This window comes from Patiria miniata, unplaced genomic scaffold, assembly GCF_015706575.1.
Source record: "Patiria miniata isolate m_02_andy unplaced genomic scaffold, ASM1570657v1 HiC_scaffold_29, whole genome shotgun sequence".
NCBI lineage: Eukaryota > Metazoa > Echinodermata > Asteroidea > Valvatida > Asterinidae > Patiria > Patiria miniata.
This window is the reverse complement of record NW_024037068.1, coordinates 22,162,545-22,181,406: the sequence shown is the minus strand read 5'-3', so window position 1 is coordinate 22,181,406 and position 18,862 is coordinate 22,162,545. Positions and strand designations below refer to the sequence as shown.

General features: G+C 40.6%; 1 protein-coding gene across 1 annotated transcript in view; it reads left to right on the top strand.

The window, feature by feature from the left end:
• The window catches only part of LOC119736047 (Golgi pH regulator-like), a 29,279-nt gene extending 10,637 nt beyond the window's left edge, over positions 1-18,642 (top strand). Inside the window, exons 3-13 of the mRNA XM_038210047.1 lie at positions 6,948-7,051; positions 7,865-7,971; positions 8,978-9,085; positions 9,423-9,543; positions 11,384-11,464; positions 12,857-12,966; positions 13,613-13,701; positions 15,605-15,793; positions 16,717-16,806; positions 17,240-17,305; positions 18,334-18,642. Coding sequence (XP_038065975.1) covers positions 6,948-7,051; positions 7,865-7,971; positions 8,978-9,085; positions 9,423-9,543; positions 11,384-11,464; positions 12,857-12,966; positions 13,613-13,701; positions 15,605-15,793; positions 16,717-16,806; positions 17,240-17,305; positions 18,334-18,540 — 1,272 coding nt within the window. The 3' untranslated portion in view covers positions 18,541-18,642. The remainder of the gene's footprint in view (positions 1-6,947; positions 7,052-7,864; positions 7,972-8,977; positions 9,086-9,422; positions 9,544-11,383; positions 11,465-12,856; positions 12,967-13,612; positions 13,702-15,604; positions 15,794-16,716; positions 16,807-17,239; positions 17,306-18,333) is intronic.
• The last annotated feature ends 220 nt before the right edge of the window (positions 18,643-18,862 follow it).

Below are 18,862 nucleotides of genomic sequence, written 5' to 3'. Positions count from 1 at the left end.
TATCTGTAAGCCAAGAAGCCCACCAATAGCGTTCCTCCCGCGATAAACGCCAGTTCTTTTTCTATTTGTTGGTCGCTAGGCTCGTAAAAATCTTCGAGTTTGGGTTCGCGGGGTAACTCGACGTTTTCTCCGGTCATTTCGTTGTAGTAACGCAACGCTTGGTCTACGTTGGAAAATGTTTCTTTAGAGGCATTTTGTTTTCTGATACGTTCGTTGAGAAAATCGAGTCGTTTTGTTCGTTCTCGTTGCCACTGATATTTGGCGGCCGAGAGTTGTTCTGTCGCTAAATCGTGTCTCTTACGCTCTTTGCTGCCATCATCCCTTAGACTTGAAAATAAAAAGTTTGAACCCGTAAAAGCTAAGGCGTTTATGATCGCACCTCCAACCATCATAGCAACAGCTGACGCCATCTATTTAATGTATAAAGCCTTTTAAAATTATTATTATAGTAAATGATGGATAAACTTCAAAAACTGTATTATAGCCCGAGCGGTTATTGGAGAGGTGAAAGCGCCGTCGACCATTTACACGATAAAACCAAATTCGATAAAAAGGTAATCAGAGATTGGCTTAAAAAACAAGCGATCTGGCAAATTTATCTACCGGGTCCCGCGTATGTACCCAGGCCTACGAGTACTTCGCGAGAGTTTGAAACACCAAACGACTTTCACCAAATGGATGTGCTATACCTACCCTGGGATAAAGTAAAACGCAAGACTTATAAATACGCTTTGACGGTTGTCGACGTTGCGAGTCGATACCACGAAGCAGAACCTTTGGTTTCTAAAACGGCGGATTCTACCCAGGATGCTATCGTCAAGATTTACGCGAGATCGCCTTTGAGTTACCCAAAAACGTTGAGAGTAGATGCCGGTACCGAATTTAAAGGTGCATTTAAAAAATGGATGGCTTCAAAAAACGTCGAGATTATCGTTGGTGAACCAGGAAACCACCGATCGCAGGGTATCGTAGAAAGATTTAACCGAACGCTAGCCGAGAGACTGTTTGGTCATCAGTACGCTCAAGAAATGTTAAATCCCGAGAGTAGAAACACGCAATGGGTCGAGCGATTACCCAGCGTGATCAAAGCTATAAACGATGAAACAACGAGACTAATAGCTAAAGCACCGTCAGAGGCGGTTAAACTAGAACAGGTCCGGCAATCGCCGGCTAACCCCGTTAAAACAAAAGAGCAACAATTACCGCAAGACGCCATGGTTAGATATTTATATTACCCGGGCGAGCAAGAGGGTGGAACCTCGAGAAGAGCCACGGATCCCATTTGGAGCGTAGACATTTATAACGTGGAAAAACGAACGAGTCAATTTAAAATGATTAACGGTAAAAAAGTCACGACGGGTCCTACTCTTTATTACCTTCAAAACGGCCCAAAAAGGAGTTTTGTGAGACAAGAGCTTCAAGTCGTACCCGAGGACACGCAATTACCGCCTAATTAATATCTAGATTGCGGTGACCATAAGCGAGCGTGTGTATTCCATCCGGTAAAATGTACCTCTTGGTATCCAACGGACTCAAAGATAGTTTATTTTGAGATATTGTATAAAGGATGTGTTTTTCAGATCTAATGTGAGTCATCGTTTCTGTTTTAGATTTATTTTTAAAGATGCAGTCGTAGTAGTGCCGGTGTTTTAATTTTTTGTCAGTGACCGATTTTGTGACCCCCTTGGCTTTTTTAAGAGTGATGTTGTTGTCATCCGCTAAAATCGAATACATCTTAGGTCTTATGCAAACTGCTTCTTGAATGACCTTACCTCCAAATTCGTCTTTAAATTTACCAATCACTTTCTTATTGGTTGGATCGTATAACTCGTGATCCAGATTGTAATTCGAAAAGTCGTAGTGTTGCCCGTGAGATTGCATGTCTTTGTATATGTCATCCGTGTAAACGACAATCAACAGACTGTCCGTATCCGTATACATCAACCTGATTTGATCTCCGTACTTGTCTTTCAATCGGTTGTAATAAAAATCGTACATCAGCGTCTTTGAGAGATCTAAGATGCTCACTCCGCAGTAAATGGGTTTGTTTAACACGGTTGTCGTTTTATATGTTTCGACAAACGACAGGTCACATTCTGGAAACGGCGTTGTTGTTTTATAGCTCGGTCTTTGAATTATTTTTTTGTATTTTTCTTGATCGCTCTCATTATTGTCTCTCAGTAGGTAACCGTCTATTCGATTTCTAACGTTTTCCATCGTCTTACCAAACACGCTGTTATTCATCAGTTTAAAAAAGTCTTTCTCAAAATCAGAGGACGCTTTGGTTCGGAGTTGCGTGTTTTTGTCGATGTAAGATTTCATCCAAGGCGCTTGTTTAAATTTTAACACGCGATGCACCTTTTTTAATTTCAAACCTAGATTGAGGTATGACTGCAACGTAACGTAGTGCAACACGTATTTTTGTTTTGGATTAAGCGTACACGTTAATTTTTGTACGTCGCTACTAGGTTCGGTATCCAATAACTCATTTTGATAATCAGACATCCAATCTTGGGGTACGACCATATTTTCGGGTGCTAGGGGATAATCGTTGTGCTTTGCGTGTAGATCGTGCGGGTAATCGAGGTCTACTTCGAAAAAGTAGCCGGTGTTGGACGTTTTCTTAAGCGTTAATATTCTTTCTTCGGTAAACGGTTTCGAGGGTGTCCATTTAAAATCGCTGTACGGTAGATATTGACTCATAGCCCAACCGTACAGATTGTTAGCATCCAGATAAGCGATATAACTCGAGGGTTTGTTTGAATCGTAGTCATCGAGATATTGATTATTGGCTTTGTGATGTCTCATTCCACCCACGCTCGATATGCCTCCTCGTTTTGCTTTTTCAAAAAATAAATGTTTGTCTACGTCTTGCAATAGTTCGAGTTTAACTTCCGAGTGTTTTAATAGAGCATCCCACGACAATCCGGGTGCGGTAAAATAATTGGCTGGATCTAACCCGTAGTTTGTAATGCACGTTCTTCTAAAGTTTTCAAATACGCCTGCAAGTAATAACGTATCGGTCGTCACGTACAAGTCGTGATATTCTCCTAGATTTTGTATATTAAACTCGTTCCACACGCGTTGAGCTCTGTCGTAGTCTTGTTGCGATATATGTTCGTCTTTTAGTCTGCTGTAAAACTTGCCGATGGGTGGTAGGCTGGTCTCTTGAAACTTATCAAACGAGTTCATATATTCGTAGGGATAAATTCCTTTTTGTAATAGCAAGTCAGGATGTTTAAAATGCTTTTTGAGTAGCTGAAACGACTCTTTTGGGCAAGCTTTCACTAATTTATCCAACGACGATGCCATAAAACTAAACGAGTCTAAAAATCGTAGATTTCCTATCGAGAACGAAATATACTTTTCTGAATTTTTAGCGATCACTTGTATTTCTGTTTGACTATCGTATTCTGTCATTCCCTGCATGATTAAATGCGCGTCGTAATTTTGTAAATTGTGAAAAAAGACCGGTATCGGTGTACAACCGGGTTTAATTTGTAGTTTGAGGTTACAATAAGCGTGTGCGGCACCCCTATATTTACCAGTGACGTGACAGTGATCTCTCACCTTTCTAAATTTATTAATGCTCTTTTTGCAGTCGAGACATTTAGACTCGATAAATCCCTTACTATTTTTGTACTGATATTCTTTCTTTTGTTTTATCGTCTTGGGTTCTCTGGGCTTCTGGCACTGACAGTTGCTCGAGTAATTGGGATAAATTGGTTTTTCACAAATCCAACACGCGTTTGTTTTATCATGATGGTCTTTAGCTCGCTCGTTAAATTTCATGGTTTGGGGTTTTTCAAATATGCAATTAATATCGCTTTGTAATTGTAACAACGTCGTTATAAATCTAGTTGAAGCGTCTTTGCCTCTATAAGTCTCTTGATACACATTTTTAGCGTCGCATCGAACTACAACTAGCGAATAACCGCTAGCTTTGTGAACGTTAATCTTTTTTGTGTTTGTCTCTTTGTCTGAGTGAGTAGGTTTAGATGTTAGTGTCTGTGTGGGTGTTGTTGTTTGTAGTATGGATTCAAAGTCAGCATAAATGACAAATGGTGCTTTTTGTTTGTGCCTATAGTTTTTAAATTCTAATATCGGTACGTCTCTTTCGCCTGGTTGCCCGTCTATGTATTTTGGTTTACCCATAGGAAATACAATCTTTGATGGATGCGCATCTATACCCTTACAATCGGCGATATGTCTGTCTAATTTGTTTTGATTGGTAAAATGACATAGACATCTTCGACAAAAATATTTCTTACATTTATGTTTCGTAACGTCGTACATCAACCTCGTAAAATATTTTATCCAACAATAGTGATGCTTGTCACCTTTAGAAATCAAAAGCAGATCAATCTCTCGTGACCCATAGTTTTTAGACACGTATAATGGATATATCTCACCCTCATAACCGTATACGTTTATCGATAAATTATTTTGTCTTTCTATCTTGGGTATCTGATCGACCGGTGTCGGAAAGTCAACGCCTTTAAAACTGAGTCCGTCGTCTTTGGTGTAAATCGACGGTCTGCTTTCGTTGATTTTATATTTAGGATTATTTCTTATTTGATTTTTTACTTTGTCTGTGTATAACCCCAAGGCAGATCTCAAACACCATCTCAAACACTCGTTGTCTTTGTTTTGTACGTTGATCATCGCCTGTTTAATTTTAAGATGTTCGGGTAGGTTTATGTAAGAACTACCTCTCGCTGGATTATATCTGTTGATGTTGATGTATAACGCGAGTATTGTATCGACTGCCCAACCCGATCCTTGATTCGTATACCTTTCATCCTTTTTGAATAGCTCTTCGATCTCCTCTTTTAAAACCTGTTTTATTTGACTTTGATTTAAAACGGCTTTCGGTTTGCTATAATGAATAGCTTCGATCGTTTCGATTGTACCATCCGGTTTGATTTTTCGATACCTTATTTTTAATACAAGCTCTACTTTTAAACCTCTGAGCTCTCTCAATTCAGACTTGATTTTATTGACTATTTGTTCCTTGTGTGAATCAAAAAACTTGATTAAATCGTGGTTATAAAGTCTGGGATTTAATTCCCAGTTTCTGTAGTAATTTCTAAACCTTCTCGTTTCTCTAAAAGCTGACTCTGTAAAGTATTCGGGTTGTCTGTATGTTTTAATCGCCGAGAGTAAATCTTTTTTCAAAACTCGTCCTTTATAACCCGTCGGTACGTATTCTAGATTTTGTTCGTCTACAATCTGTTTGAGCTCATAAAGTTTCTTTTTCCTCAAGTTTTTAAATTGACTTTCATAATTTTTTATCCCCTCGATGTAGACTTTACGAGTAAGAGAAACATTTTCATTGTGCGGTATATTATACCGCTGCACGTAATCACGCAGCGTAGCTTTGTTCCATTTAGAATATCCTTTGACGGTCGGTCTGAACATATTACTCTCCATTTTATTATAAGAAATATAATATTTTTTTTCTCATTTTTTTTGGAGGGCGATCAATTATTTCATAAACCATGAGAGCTTGACTGTAGTAAAAATTCCCAAGGTCACGTGGTGGTGACTCACACATTTTTCAAGGTCGCGTTGTTTACGCCAAATTTTTATCGTGCCTCAACACGTTTCAAGGTCACGTGGTGGTGACTCTCTCTCTCTCTCCCAACGTCAGATTTTTTTTTTTTTTTTTTTTTTTTTTCTCTCACACCCGGCGTCAGATTTTTTTTTTTTTTTTTTTTTTTTCCTCCCCCACACCCGGCGTCAGATTTTTTTTTTTTTTTTTTTTTTTTCTCCCCCACACCCGGCGTCAGATTTTTTTTTTTTTTTTTTTGCTCTCTCTCTCTCCCAACGTCAGATTTTTTTTTTTTTTTTTTTTTTTTTTTTTTCCCCCACACCCGGCGTCAGATTTTTTTTTTTTTTTTTTTTTTTTCTCCCCCACACCCGGCGTCAGATTTTTTTTTTTTTTTTTCTCCCCCACACCCGGCGTCAGATTTTTTTTTTTTTTTTCTCCCCCACACCCGGCGTCAGATTTTTTTTTTTTTTTTTTTTTTTTTTTTTTTTCTCCCCCACACCCGGCGTCAGATTTTTTTTTTTTTTTTTTTTTGAGATCGGGGGATTCCCCTATATTTTTCCCCAACTATTTTTAGAATCGAGAGCGGCGTGCTCAGGCTTGCCGCAGATTTTTTCCATTTTGCTCCGGTTCCCCCACCTCCCCTACTACTTGGGGCGCACTAGTGATTGCCTTTCCATGCGCCAGTGGTCGATAGTAACTATGTTTTTGAGTGATCGAAATCCGAACCCTGGGGCATGAAAAAGGTGACCAAACCCTGACAATAGGGGGTATGCACGGCCGTTTTCCTTATATGCAGATTTGACCTCAGTGAGGTCAATTGTGCATCTCTCTATAGCCTCTGATGACGTCATATGCATGGACCTTACACACATGCTCATTGAAAATTAAAGTGGGGAATGAAGTTCTCATCACATCAATACATGAAGCCGACATGTATTTCTGGAGTTTTACTACTTGATTTACAAAATGAAGTGGAATGCACTTGACACAGGGTTTGAAATTAGCGGTAGCCCGCTAGCCAAATGCTAGTAAAAACAGCGGCGTTCTAGTCAAACCATTCCTTATCAGGATATTTCTCTTTCAACTCATGCGATTTTTTAATTTCCATACAATTCCGAGGGTGATTTTCTTAAGAAATCAATGTATCAAAAACTCTGACTTTTACACGTTAATTTTTCTTTTCGATGGGCCCTGAAGCGTGCGACCAGGGGTCAACTTTCAGGCACATTGTTGTTTATGAGACACTCAATAAAAGAAAAAAAATATGCGGACTTGTAAAAATGTCTGCGGGCAAGTTAAGAGTCTGTTTCAGTAGCCCAGCTGGCTAGTGAACAAAAACGTTAAGGTTGAACACTGTTGATAGCTTTCTTCATATGTTATGAATTATTTTCAGGTTCGCCATGTGATTGTACAGCTGGTCTTCTCTGCAACCTTCGCCCTGTCCTGCACGTTATTTGAGCTTATCATCTTTGAGATCCTGGGTGTGCTCAACACGAAGTAGGTTAAACATCACTTAATTTTTTTTTTTTTTTTTTAATGTTTAATGTTTGTATTTTTGTATTAGTGTAGTTTTTACATTCGTGCTTTTTATGAATGTGTTTTAAACCAAATAACGTGTAAAAAGGCCATGGAATTTCCCGCAATGGGATAATAAAGTTTTATTGTATTGTATTGTAAAGTTTTATTGTATTGTTTTGTAGTGCTAAATATCAAGCATTATTCTCTCTAGCTTCTGCCGATCAGATCGGTCTAAATGGCATCTTTCAATTAATGGAACATGTTAACCGTCCTATAAAGTAAACATACATTCTGTGCCAAAAAGTCCTTTCAAAATCAAACAAGTGACTGTTTTCAACAGTTAAGAATTCCCAGCTTACATAAAATCAGGATTGACTGGCTGGGACTGTTTAAGTAGCTTGGAACAGCTACATGTATGCGTGGACTCCCGGTGAGTGGTAAAACAGCTGTGACTACAATTTGCCTGCTTTGTCTGTTGAGCCAGTTTGACTAGTCACAGCGCTTGCTTGACATATGACCTGACTGCTGGTGACTGGCCTTTATTAAAAGTATAGCAGGGGAAGTGGAAGTGAATTTTGACTGTCTGTGGCTGTTTATATAGCAGGAGGATTAATAGCAATCCACACTTTGAAGATGTATCCAGTTGGGAATATTCTTCAAGATTGTGGCTGAAGTATTCCTCGCAAACATTTTGTGTTCTTTCAATTATTTTAGATACCTACCGGTACTGCCACAACCGGTAATGTGATCTGTAGAAATGTAGACAATTATGTTATTTTTGTTGTGTTTCAGCTCACGTTTATTCCATTGGAAGTTTGACCTGTACGCCATCCTCTTCATACTGATTGTCATTCTTCCCTTCTATGTCGCCTGGTTCATCTTCACCAACATACGCATCGGTAAGGAGTTGCACTTCCTCTAGCAAGAACAACCATGCCCCCAACCTTAACCCTAATCTCAACTTTCCCTCACTGGCTGGCAACTACAGCAAAGCCATTCCAGTCATGCCAGTAGTCAAATCAATCAGTTGACTGCTTTTCAAGGTTAAGAGCTCTCTGTTTACAGCAGAACTGACTGCATGTGACTGGTTATGAAACTTGATGCTTTGACTGAAGGAGATACGCCAGCTGTACTTACCAGTCACCTGCTTTTGTCGATGGAATTTGACTAGTCACATTGGTTACAGGAAATATGATCTGACTGTTGGTGACTAGCCTAGGCATGGCAAGGGAGCAGGATTTATTTTTTTAACTGTCTGTGACTGTTCAGACAGCAGGAGGGCTAAGTTTTCATGACCCTAATAGACTTGTGCAGGAGTTGGATAATAATGTCCAACATCGTCAATTGGTATCCAAAATACACCTTGGGCCTCCTTTGGTTAATGATTAGAAATACACAAGCCGTGCAAGCCTTTAGTTATGGATTCCGTGCACAAGTACCCCCTCAATGGTTGCAAAGAGAGAGTTGGGGGAGACCACTGGCTGGAGGGGCATTCAGTTGAATGGGCGCGCGCAAGCGTCGACACGACAAACAAGCTCGCACGGTTGCTATAATTTGTCGGTTCAGTGCGCGATATCGCGTAGCTCCAATCAGCTGAACGAGAACGTGGTCCGGATTACTTCTCATGAATGCCATTACAGATTTAAAAACACTGTACAAAGTCTTGCGTGGTTTGGAATTTCCTCATATTTTCTAAATTCACAGTTGCGTGCATGTGTTAAGCATGTGAAAAAAACCCATAATGACATTTCCGGGGGTAGGACCTAAAGGTCAGTTTGGTGTGATTCGAACCCGGGCCAAAAAAGGAAAGCACCCGTGCACCAACCTGATTTCCCTGAATTTGAGATAGCTCTTGTTGTCCATATTTTCCCCTAACACACACGTGGATTCTTTTCTCCTCTGCAGTTCAGAATCGTCATTTGACCTTCCCACTCACTCTGGGGGCGTGGCTTGTCTTCGTCTACTTCTTCTGGAAGTTGGGGGACCCTTTCCCCATACTCAGTCGCAAACATGGTGAGATTTGTTTTTTACTTGTTTTTTTAAATTTTCTTCAATATATCAGGGGTGCATTATCATGATCATAAACCAGAAACATGTTTTGTAACATCAAACAAATAACCAAGGACACTTTTACCTAGGCGTGACCAAACGCAAAACCAGACACTTGTTCTTCACCTGCATGCATTTCTCGCACACATCGCGTATCTCTGTGGCATTTTATATATGTACAGCATACTGAGCATTGGTGGCAGTACATGTATATGGCTATATTTAACAACTGGAACAATCATTTGATGGATCCAATCGATAAGGATGCTGTATTTTTATAATGATTTTTATTTGTTTGCAGGTATATTCTCCATGGAGCAGGTTATGAGTCGTATTGGGGTCATTGGGGTCACAATCATCGCCGTTCTGTCCGGGTTTGGTGCCGTTAACTGTCCATACACCTACATGGCGTATTTTGTTCGGTAAGTGACTCCACTGGCGTAAGTTTGTGCCGGGGGGAGGGGGGAGGGGAATGATGAAATTAACAAAGTCAATAGTCAAGAAACTAAAATGTGTAACTTCAAAAAATGAAACACATATACGTGTAATGGTACTATTAAGGAGACACGTTATCTTAATTTCTACGCTCGATGGGAGACATTTTCATGTCTCCCTAATGTCACAGCCCCCCTTTAGAGGCACAATTTTGCTGTAGCAATCAGGTTATATTTGTTGCTCGTGGTCTAATTAGTAAACATTCAGAAATTCGTGGGAAAAGGACAAGGGAATATTGGGTTAGGGCACATTGAAGTTTGAAAAATTGTGTGCACAAGTCTATAGGGATGTCTCCCAAATGTCCAATCCAGGGTAATTACCGGTATTATTATTATATCTTGGCTCAGCAACCGTTATATTGCCCGCTTGTACCAGTGATGTAGTGCCTTGATGCTGGGCCTTGGCCTTAAGGCTGCCTTAAGGCTGGATTTTAGGGCCTTGGCCTTGGCCTCGAGGCTTGAGGGCAAAAGCCTTGGCCTTGGCCTTGGCCTTGAGGGTTCAGGGCCTTGCAATTTTGAGTCAAGGCTCTTCAAGGCCCATAGAGTTTTGCATTTTCCAGATAAATCTGTTCGAAATTTTGCTGTTACCATTTTAATCGTATTACATGTACGATGGAGGAGGGAAGCACCATATAGATTTGTGTGTTAGGCACACTTCCACTTTTATAGCATCACATGTTGTTACCATTGTAGTAGATTTGCTGCAACAATATTCCGTACACTTGTGGGGCTAATGAGATGATCACTTTAATTGCATATAACTATGGAATAGATTTGATTGGTTGTATATGTCTCCCTGATAAGTGCTAAAGATTTGCATGTATCTGTTTTAGATAATGCTGATATTTCTGACCATGTTGGGCCAGCAAATAAAAATTTCCCAAATCAGTTTCTTGGATCCCCCTTTTGTTACACTTGGGAGAATTGTGTGTCAATATAGAAGTAAATCATTATTTTGTTTAGTTAAACCATATTGAAGACCTGAACTTATACGTTAATAGATACAGTGCAGTCATAAAACGGTGTAGGCCTATGCGAGCATGTTGATTGCAATTAAGAAATGTTGTTCTTCGTAACGAGCAATTCGTGATGATAAGGCCGGATCCAGGGGGGTCAAAAGGGGCCACGCCCCCCCCCCAAAAAAAACACGAAACCATTTTTTTTTTATGTGACGTCGTAATAAAGGCAGGCAATGAGTACACCACCATCTTTTCCTAAATAAACATCGGTTAAAATGGTCAGAAATTGCCTCAAATCGCACCACAGAGCATCTCGAATCCAAATTTTTTTTCGGGGCCCTTAAGCGGGCCCCGAAGCCCAAGCCGTAATCTTTTGACCCACTTTTTTTGGGGGGGGGGACCAACATTTCTTTGCCCCCCCCCCCCCCCCAATTGTGTTCTGGATCCGCCCTTGCGTGATGATGTGTCACTCGTGACTATAATTAGTTCTATATCAGTGGTCATTTCATAAAACAGGGCCTTGGCCTTGGCCTTGGCCTTGAGGGTTAAGCCTTGGCCTTGGCCTCGAGGCTTGAGGGTCGAAGCCTTGGCCTTGGCCTTGGCCTTGAGGGTCAAAGCCTTGGCCTTGGCCTTGGCCTTGAGGGTCAAAGCCTTTGCTCCAACACTGGCTTGTACTAACAGCCCCGCCCTATGTCTGCCCTTGCAGATGATCGACCGAGATCAGGGTGCACATGATGACATTGACCATTAATTGGCCATTACAAAAACACTTCTCAAAAAATATAATTTTTTTTTAAATTGTTTGACAGGGATGTGAGTGATGCAGACATTCAGGCCCACGATAGGAAGCTGTTGCAAGTCATGGATATGATACTGACCAAGAAAAAGAGGTAACGAAATGACAAGTGCACCAATTCAAGCAATTCACAATATAGGAGTCAATTTCACCAAACCAGTCTTATCTTACGACTCATCTTAGGGCTTACGAGGAGTCCCCACTCTAAGATGGATCTTAGCTAAGATGCGTCCTAAGACCGATGTCACTAAACACATCATAAGCAAGATGCATCCAAATTGTCAATTTGGTGGCTGTATTGTGCTTGTTTTCACTGCTTGATGTAGCAGTCGTTGAAAGGAAATGTGCAAAATCTATTATCCCACGCATGTGCATAAAACAAATTCTTTGCTCATTAAATTACACACATGGGCCTACAGTACACTAGACACCTTTTTATTCATACCCTCATGACTCAAAGACTTACTCCTTAGCTCATCACTCTATTTCAAGAACTAGCATTATTTATTTATGTAGCATTATACTTAGCATTATTAACTGGACTCCATTATTGATGTGGATAGGCTGTGATCATTGCCAACACGCTGCTGAGCAGCCATTTTATTTCACCTACATGTAGCATCGTGCTGTGCACTGCATAGCGTACACACTGTTATTCCCATGCCAGTGTTGTAGTGCAGACCATCACAGGACAATTCACAAGACCAGCCACAAGTACCAGGGCATGAACAATGACAAAGGAATGCCTTTGTAACAGTTCATTTGAATAGCTTGTGACTTGACTTGAGACTGGAGGTCTTGTGATGGTCTTGTGATGGTCTTGTGATGGTCTTGTGATGGTCTTGTGATGGTCTTGTGATGGTCTTGTGATGGTCTTGTGATGGTCTTGTGATGGTCTTGTGATGGTCTTGTGATGGTCTTGAGTTGGTCTTGTGATGGTCTTGAGTTGGTCTTGTGATGGTCTTGTGATGGTCTTGTGATGGTCTTGTGTTGGTCTTGTGATGGTCTTGTGATGGTCTTGTGATGGTCTTGTGATGGTCTTGTGTTGGTCTTGTGATGGTCTTGTGGTGGTCTTGTGGTGGTCTTGTGATGGTCTTGTGATGGTCTTGTGTTGGTCTTGAGTTGGTCTTGTGTTGGTCTTGTGATGGTCTTGTGGTGGTCTTGTGATGGTCTTGTGTTGGTCTTGTGATGGTCTTGTGATGGTCTTGTTGTGGTCCTGTGTTGGTCTTGTGATGGTCTTGAGTTGTCTTGTGATGGTCTTGAGTTGGTCTTGCAGGGCCTGGACTACAACACTGTCTCATGCCACGCGGTGTGACACGTGTAGCTTTTGGGTGAACTACTATGGCAGATGCATGGCTTCATCAGTCACTGCAACCTTACTGCCCATCCACGTCAGATAGAGAGACCAGTGGTCTCCCCAGACTACACTAATTTGTTTGTGTTATGCACACCTGTTTTCAGTGTATATATATTTGTCACTGTACAGGATACTACTAATTGAGAGGGACCAGCTGCAGCAAGCATCCTCCAATCGTAAGCAGGCGTCAGGAATCTGGGGAATGCTGAAGAGTGTAGCCACATCGTCTGGAGGGGCCAGTATCCTTTCCAGCTTGAGTAAAATCCTGAACTCTTGAACTCTGTCATAGTCAATTCCATCACGAGGTTGGTCGAAAGCAAACCATAAGTCTGGTCACCAGTGACAGGTGTTGAGCAGTTTACTTAGGAACGCCTTCAGCTGCATGAATTCGCATTGGAATTAATTCGAGCGATTCACAATTCTGTGCGCCACCACGAGTTTGCCATGGAGAGTCTATTTTTTAAGTTTACGGTCGACACAGCATGAACAATTTGAATGAGTGTCGGTAGACAGCTTGAGCTAATTTGTTATAGATTTGGGCATAGCGTTCTGCCGCCTTACAAAAAACACCATATTGATAAAAAGAAAACAAAAGGGTAAACAGATACTCGAATCATACGCTTACGAAACTACAGACCAAAAAAAAAACTAACAATTTCAAATGTCCCACGCTGCCAGTTTGTCAACCATTTCCCACAATGCACTGGTAAAACTGAACTCTCCGTGGCAAACTCTTGGTGGCGCACTGCATTGTGAATCGCCAAAATTTTGTAAAGAGTTACCGCAAGTAATTGTTCAAAGTTTTTGCCAGAAATTCTATGTAGTCGTTTTCAAAGCCAGCACGGAGTTATCTTGTGGATTCCTTAACTTGAGTTTTCTTGTCAGATCTGGGTCAACTCCAGCAAGAGGTCGCGGGATATGAAGAACTCAGCAGACAGCTGTTCCTGGAGTTGGTTGACCTCAACAGCACAAAGGTACTCGTCCGACGCATGATGACTGAGGGCGCTATTTGCTATTTTTGTTTCGAGCCAATGTGGGCACTTAACCTGGCTGAACATTTCTTTTGAAACATCTCCCTGGGAGTTTAATCTATTATGAATTAGCAGTCTTATGGATGTCACAAAAAAATGTCCAAAAAAAATCACATTTTCATCAGGGATACTGATTCGAACCAGCCAACAGATCCCGTTAGCTCGGTGGTTAAGTGGTAAGACGTCTGCACTAGAAAGCAGGAGGTCGTGGGTTTGAGTCCCACCCGAGTGATTTTTTTCCAACTTTCATTCGGGAGGTAACACACTGAGTATACAGTGTTTAAACGTCGGTGAAGGGCAAAACCTAATTTGATGGAGAAATCTTGTGTTTACCCTTAATTGTTACCCATTGTAAAAAAAACCCTCATAATCATTATTACAAAACTCATTGTTCGATTGAGCTACAAGTTTTCATATTTACTCAGCATGAAAGTCCCTACCAGCACGCCATTTTTTGCCATTTTTGAGATGAGAAGGGGGGGGGGGGGGTCCAACATCCACCCCTCTCTTTTGAAAATGTAAACATAGGGCTGGATTCCTTTGTATTGCATCTTTGTTTCTCTAAGGAAGGGATAATCCCACCCTCTTGAACTTGAACCCTCTCAGATTTTCCAACTGTCTACCGTGAGGTTGTTGGGAGCAGCAATGCAGTCCTTCTGATTTGAGGCGTGGGATCACACCCCCACACCATCACACACCTAAAAGCTTCCCGAGAAGTGTGAATAATTGCACGCCTGCATTTCCCTGGACCACAGATCACACACCTAGAAAACCACACACCTAGAAAAAACACACACCTAGAGAAATCCAGGTGTGCATTTTTCCCACACGCCTGTGATTTTCAAATCAGAAGGACTGCAATGATTACTTTACACAGGGCTTGATATCCCTTGAATTTAGCAGAACAAAGAATCTGTCCACTGGTTTGTGAATACATGTAAACAAGTGAGTGTTTGGCAGTAACACCATGTGAAAGAATCTCTTTTGAGAAAATGTATGGTTCTGAAGAAAAAAAACGGTCGGTGTGAAACTTGACGTTCCAATCAGCATGCTCTGATGGTCTTCATATTGCATTTTATTTCCCCCGAAGACGTTTAAGCAACCAGTTCAAAACCACACATCTTCTGAAAAGAGATTCTTCCAAATGGTGTTACCGTAAAATCTTACTAGTTAAAGGGAAAATACAAAATTTGCAAACATCAAAAAATAAAACTACCAAATCATTTTGAAATACCTTGCTGGACTGTTAGTGAATGACAGTGTAAAGCATCCTGTAAAATCATGGCACCTGGTACATGTATACTGTCATTTTCAAGAAAAGTGGTATTTTTGTATCAATTTCCAACGCTGGTCGGCCGACCAGTGTTGGAAAAAAACTGGCTTTTTTCAAATACTGGCCCCAATTGACCATCGCACTTGTTTGCAATGGATTACACACCTATGAACGGGTACAAGTTAACTAGACTGGTTCCCTGACCTTACAATTCCCCAATGTATGTAAACTGCTCTGTTTCTTCTTATATGGAGTCAGGGAACCAGACTACAGGAACATGACTGTTTTTCTTGGTTTTTATAGCATTTTCGAACCCAAAACTTCAAAAAAGTCAGTGTAACTATATTTGCTATATATTTCCAACCCCCCAATTCCATCCATTTCTGAATATAGCAGCAAAAGCAAATGATGTATATTCCCTTTAACACTTCTGCCATGCAAAGTTACAGATCTTATTTTGGATACATGTACATGTAGTTGAGGATTTCTGAAGTTTTTTGGAGTTTCTTAGCAAACAAGCCAAGAAAGTTAGAGTGACAGTACACTTTTCTACATTGCCTTTGTTGCCTCTAGGAAAGAATCGAGTACTCCAAAACTCTCAAGGGGAAATACTTCAACATCATGGGCTACGTCTTCTCCATGTACTGCCTCTGGAAGATTGTCATCTGCACCATCAATATCATCTTTGATCGAGTCGGCAAGACGGATCCGGTGACGAAAGGCGTGGAGATCGCTGTCCATTGGTTGGGCATTGAGTTTGATGTGAGTCATTGCATTTACTTTTGGATGGTCGAACATTTGTATTTTTATGAGTAGAGGCCGGGGGGGGGGGGGGGGGAGATTCCTTCCCTCAGTTTTGTCTCTGGTTTTGGCTTGGAGAGATTTTGAAAAAACTGACTTGAGTAAATCCATTTCATTTCAGATAAGTGCTCTTCCACATGAACATTAACAATTGCATTATATGTTTTTTACATTTTATTTATTCCTTGTGGAATTCATAAAACCAAATAGTCAAGATTTAAGTTGGGGGGCGTGGTGCAAATTGGGAATTTTTTTTTCAATGGGGCCCCAATTCTTATTGGTTAATTAAAGATGGGGGGGGGGGGGGGTACAGTGGCGTAGCCAGGATTTTTTTAATGGGGGGGGGGGGGCAGCATCATTTTATGGGGGGACACCAAGGGCAGATGCACACTAACAAATTGTGCCTAAAAAGTTCTCGGGGGCCCATAGCCAGTTGCTGCAAGTTCGAGGGGGGGGGGGGGGTTGGACCTTGTTTGACACTAGGGGGCGCTCTTTCCCCATTTTCTTGTCTCTTCATTTATAATTATTTCAAAAGTCCATAGGGTGAAGGGAATTAGCATCAACTTGAAAACTGTGTGTCTACATTCCCCTTTTAGTTGATTTACATGTACTTTTTTAAAAACAAAAGTCTGAGGGGCAAATTTTGGGTTTTTTGTTGGGGGGGGCATAGGGGATTTTAGAGACCTAAAATTGGGCCCTGAAGTATAGTCTAGCTGTAAGGAAATCCACTAAGCTTTCTGTTTGTATATTGCATGTGAATAAAGACTACATTTAGTGAATTTACAAAAATCTGTACCGTGTAACCAAGAACCTTTTAGACATTTGACATATTTTTAATTTCTGTTAATTTGTGTATGACTGAGTTTTTAATCTTTCCTTCCCAGGTTACATTCTGGTCACAACACGTGTCATTTATTCTGGTTGGTATCATCATTGTCACGTCGATCCGAGGTCTGCTGATAAAACTCACAAAGGTTAGGTTAAATTTTAGGGTTATTATTCATATATTCAAGGGTAAAATTCATATGTTTATAACTTAATATGTAAAGGAGAATATCCATTGTCAGTTTGATTTAAAATGCAATATTTTAAGTTCATTAAAAAGAAACTTGCTTTTGTAGCTGCTGTGCTTGATTTCTTTGCAATTTTATTGAAATTTTAAATCAGGCATGCAGCTTCTCCTTGAATCAGCTGATTTCCTCGTTTTGTTTTAACTTCACACTTATGCCATTCACAATTGAAAAACACTCTACAAAGTCTTGTCAAGATTGGAGTTTCCTCGTGTTTTGCTCCTTACAAGTTGCATGCCTGTTAAATGTGCGAGTAATAATCATGAAGCATAGAGTTATATGGCAGGTATGGGTTTCCACACTCTACATGTCAACTTGATTTCTTTGCATCTTGCAGTTTTTTTACACCATGTCCAGCAGCAAGTCTTCCAATGTCATCGTTCTTCTGCTTGCCCAAACAATGGTAAGTACACCGTAAGGCCAAAAAAAAAAAGTCTCCGGTTTCTGGTATGGAGCTTGCCCAAAAAGTGGTGCGGCAACGCGGCTTTTTTTTTTTTTTTACCTGATTTTTTTGCCTCAAAAGTTGGCTGATGACTGCAAATGGTTCCCAACTAAACTTAGTGCAAATATATGGGAGTCCAGAGAGGCCACATAAAGCTTATTGTCGACCATAACCCAATCTAAAAACACGTTAAAACTGTGCAGCAGCAGGATTCCAGTCAATCCAGTGAGTTTGGCGGTTTTGAGACATCATCTTTCATTGGAAAAAACTTTTTCATTTTGCCGACGCGCATGGCTACGGCGACACGTGCGCCTACCAGAAACCGGAGACTTTTTTTGGGGGGCCTAAGTTATGGCAAGAAAATTCCCTGAATAAGCACAGATCACTTAGGGTAGGTTTCAACAGAATCCATAGCAGAGTGTCTTTTTTTTTTACTGCATTCGAATGAAAATGGGTGAACAAATATTCTTCACACTTGTGAGTCTTCTAGCAAAATGAAACGTAACTGGGCAGAGGTTGAAATGAGGGTTCGCAGGTATTAGGAAAAAGAATAAAATTCTCCATGCAATACTGTTTGTTGCACTTCAATGGGACATTCCGTTGACAAGTTTTGGCTTCGGATTTAGCAACATGTCAAAAAGTAAAACACTGGGAAAAGGTCTTTGAAGTTTCCAATTTTGTATTTGTGAAACTGAAAGATGCCAATTGGTTATCCTTAAAAACTTTAATTCCACAATTTTTAATACTGTATCTTTAAAATACGTGCAGTGACATATCAAAAATTGCAAATATTAACAATTCTGAATATCAAAAAAAAATTGCTACCATTTTTTCGCATTTCTCTCAAATATGGCCTGTGCCCATTTCTGTCTAATTTTGCCAGAACGCCGCACATTTATGCCAATGTTTTAATCAGGCGGCCGTTTTATTTTCTTGGATAAATGCTGATTTGGTAATAGTTCTGAATGATTTCCATCTTGTTACCTCAGGGCATGTATTTTGTGTCGTCGGTGCTCCTCATGCGCATGAACATGCCGCCCCAGTATCGCATGATCATCACGGAGGTCCTCGGGGATCTGCAGTTCAACTTCTACCATCGTTGGTTTGACGTCATCTTCCTGATCAGCGCTCTGTCCAGCATCGCGTTCCACTATCTGGCCCACAAGCAGACTGGGGAGAAACCTGTGTACACGTGATGTACAGAGAATCTTAGACACAGTGTTTTACAGAGTGAGTCAAACAAAAACGGAAACCCAAATGTTGGGACCATTGTTTTAGGGAAGTTCTGCATGTAGCACTTACAAAATTTAGGATATGAAAGCCCAATTCATAAGCTTTCATTTAGTACAAGAATCATTCAAATCACTCATGTACTTTTTAAGTTACGGAATTTTAAACACAGCCACTGTTTTAATGTTCTGTTCACAGATCACAAAAATTCAGTGTTCTTTCAGCAAAACGAAAAGAAATCACAGTAGGGATGTGCTTTGTTTTCGTTTTGCTGAAAGAACGCTCACC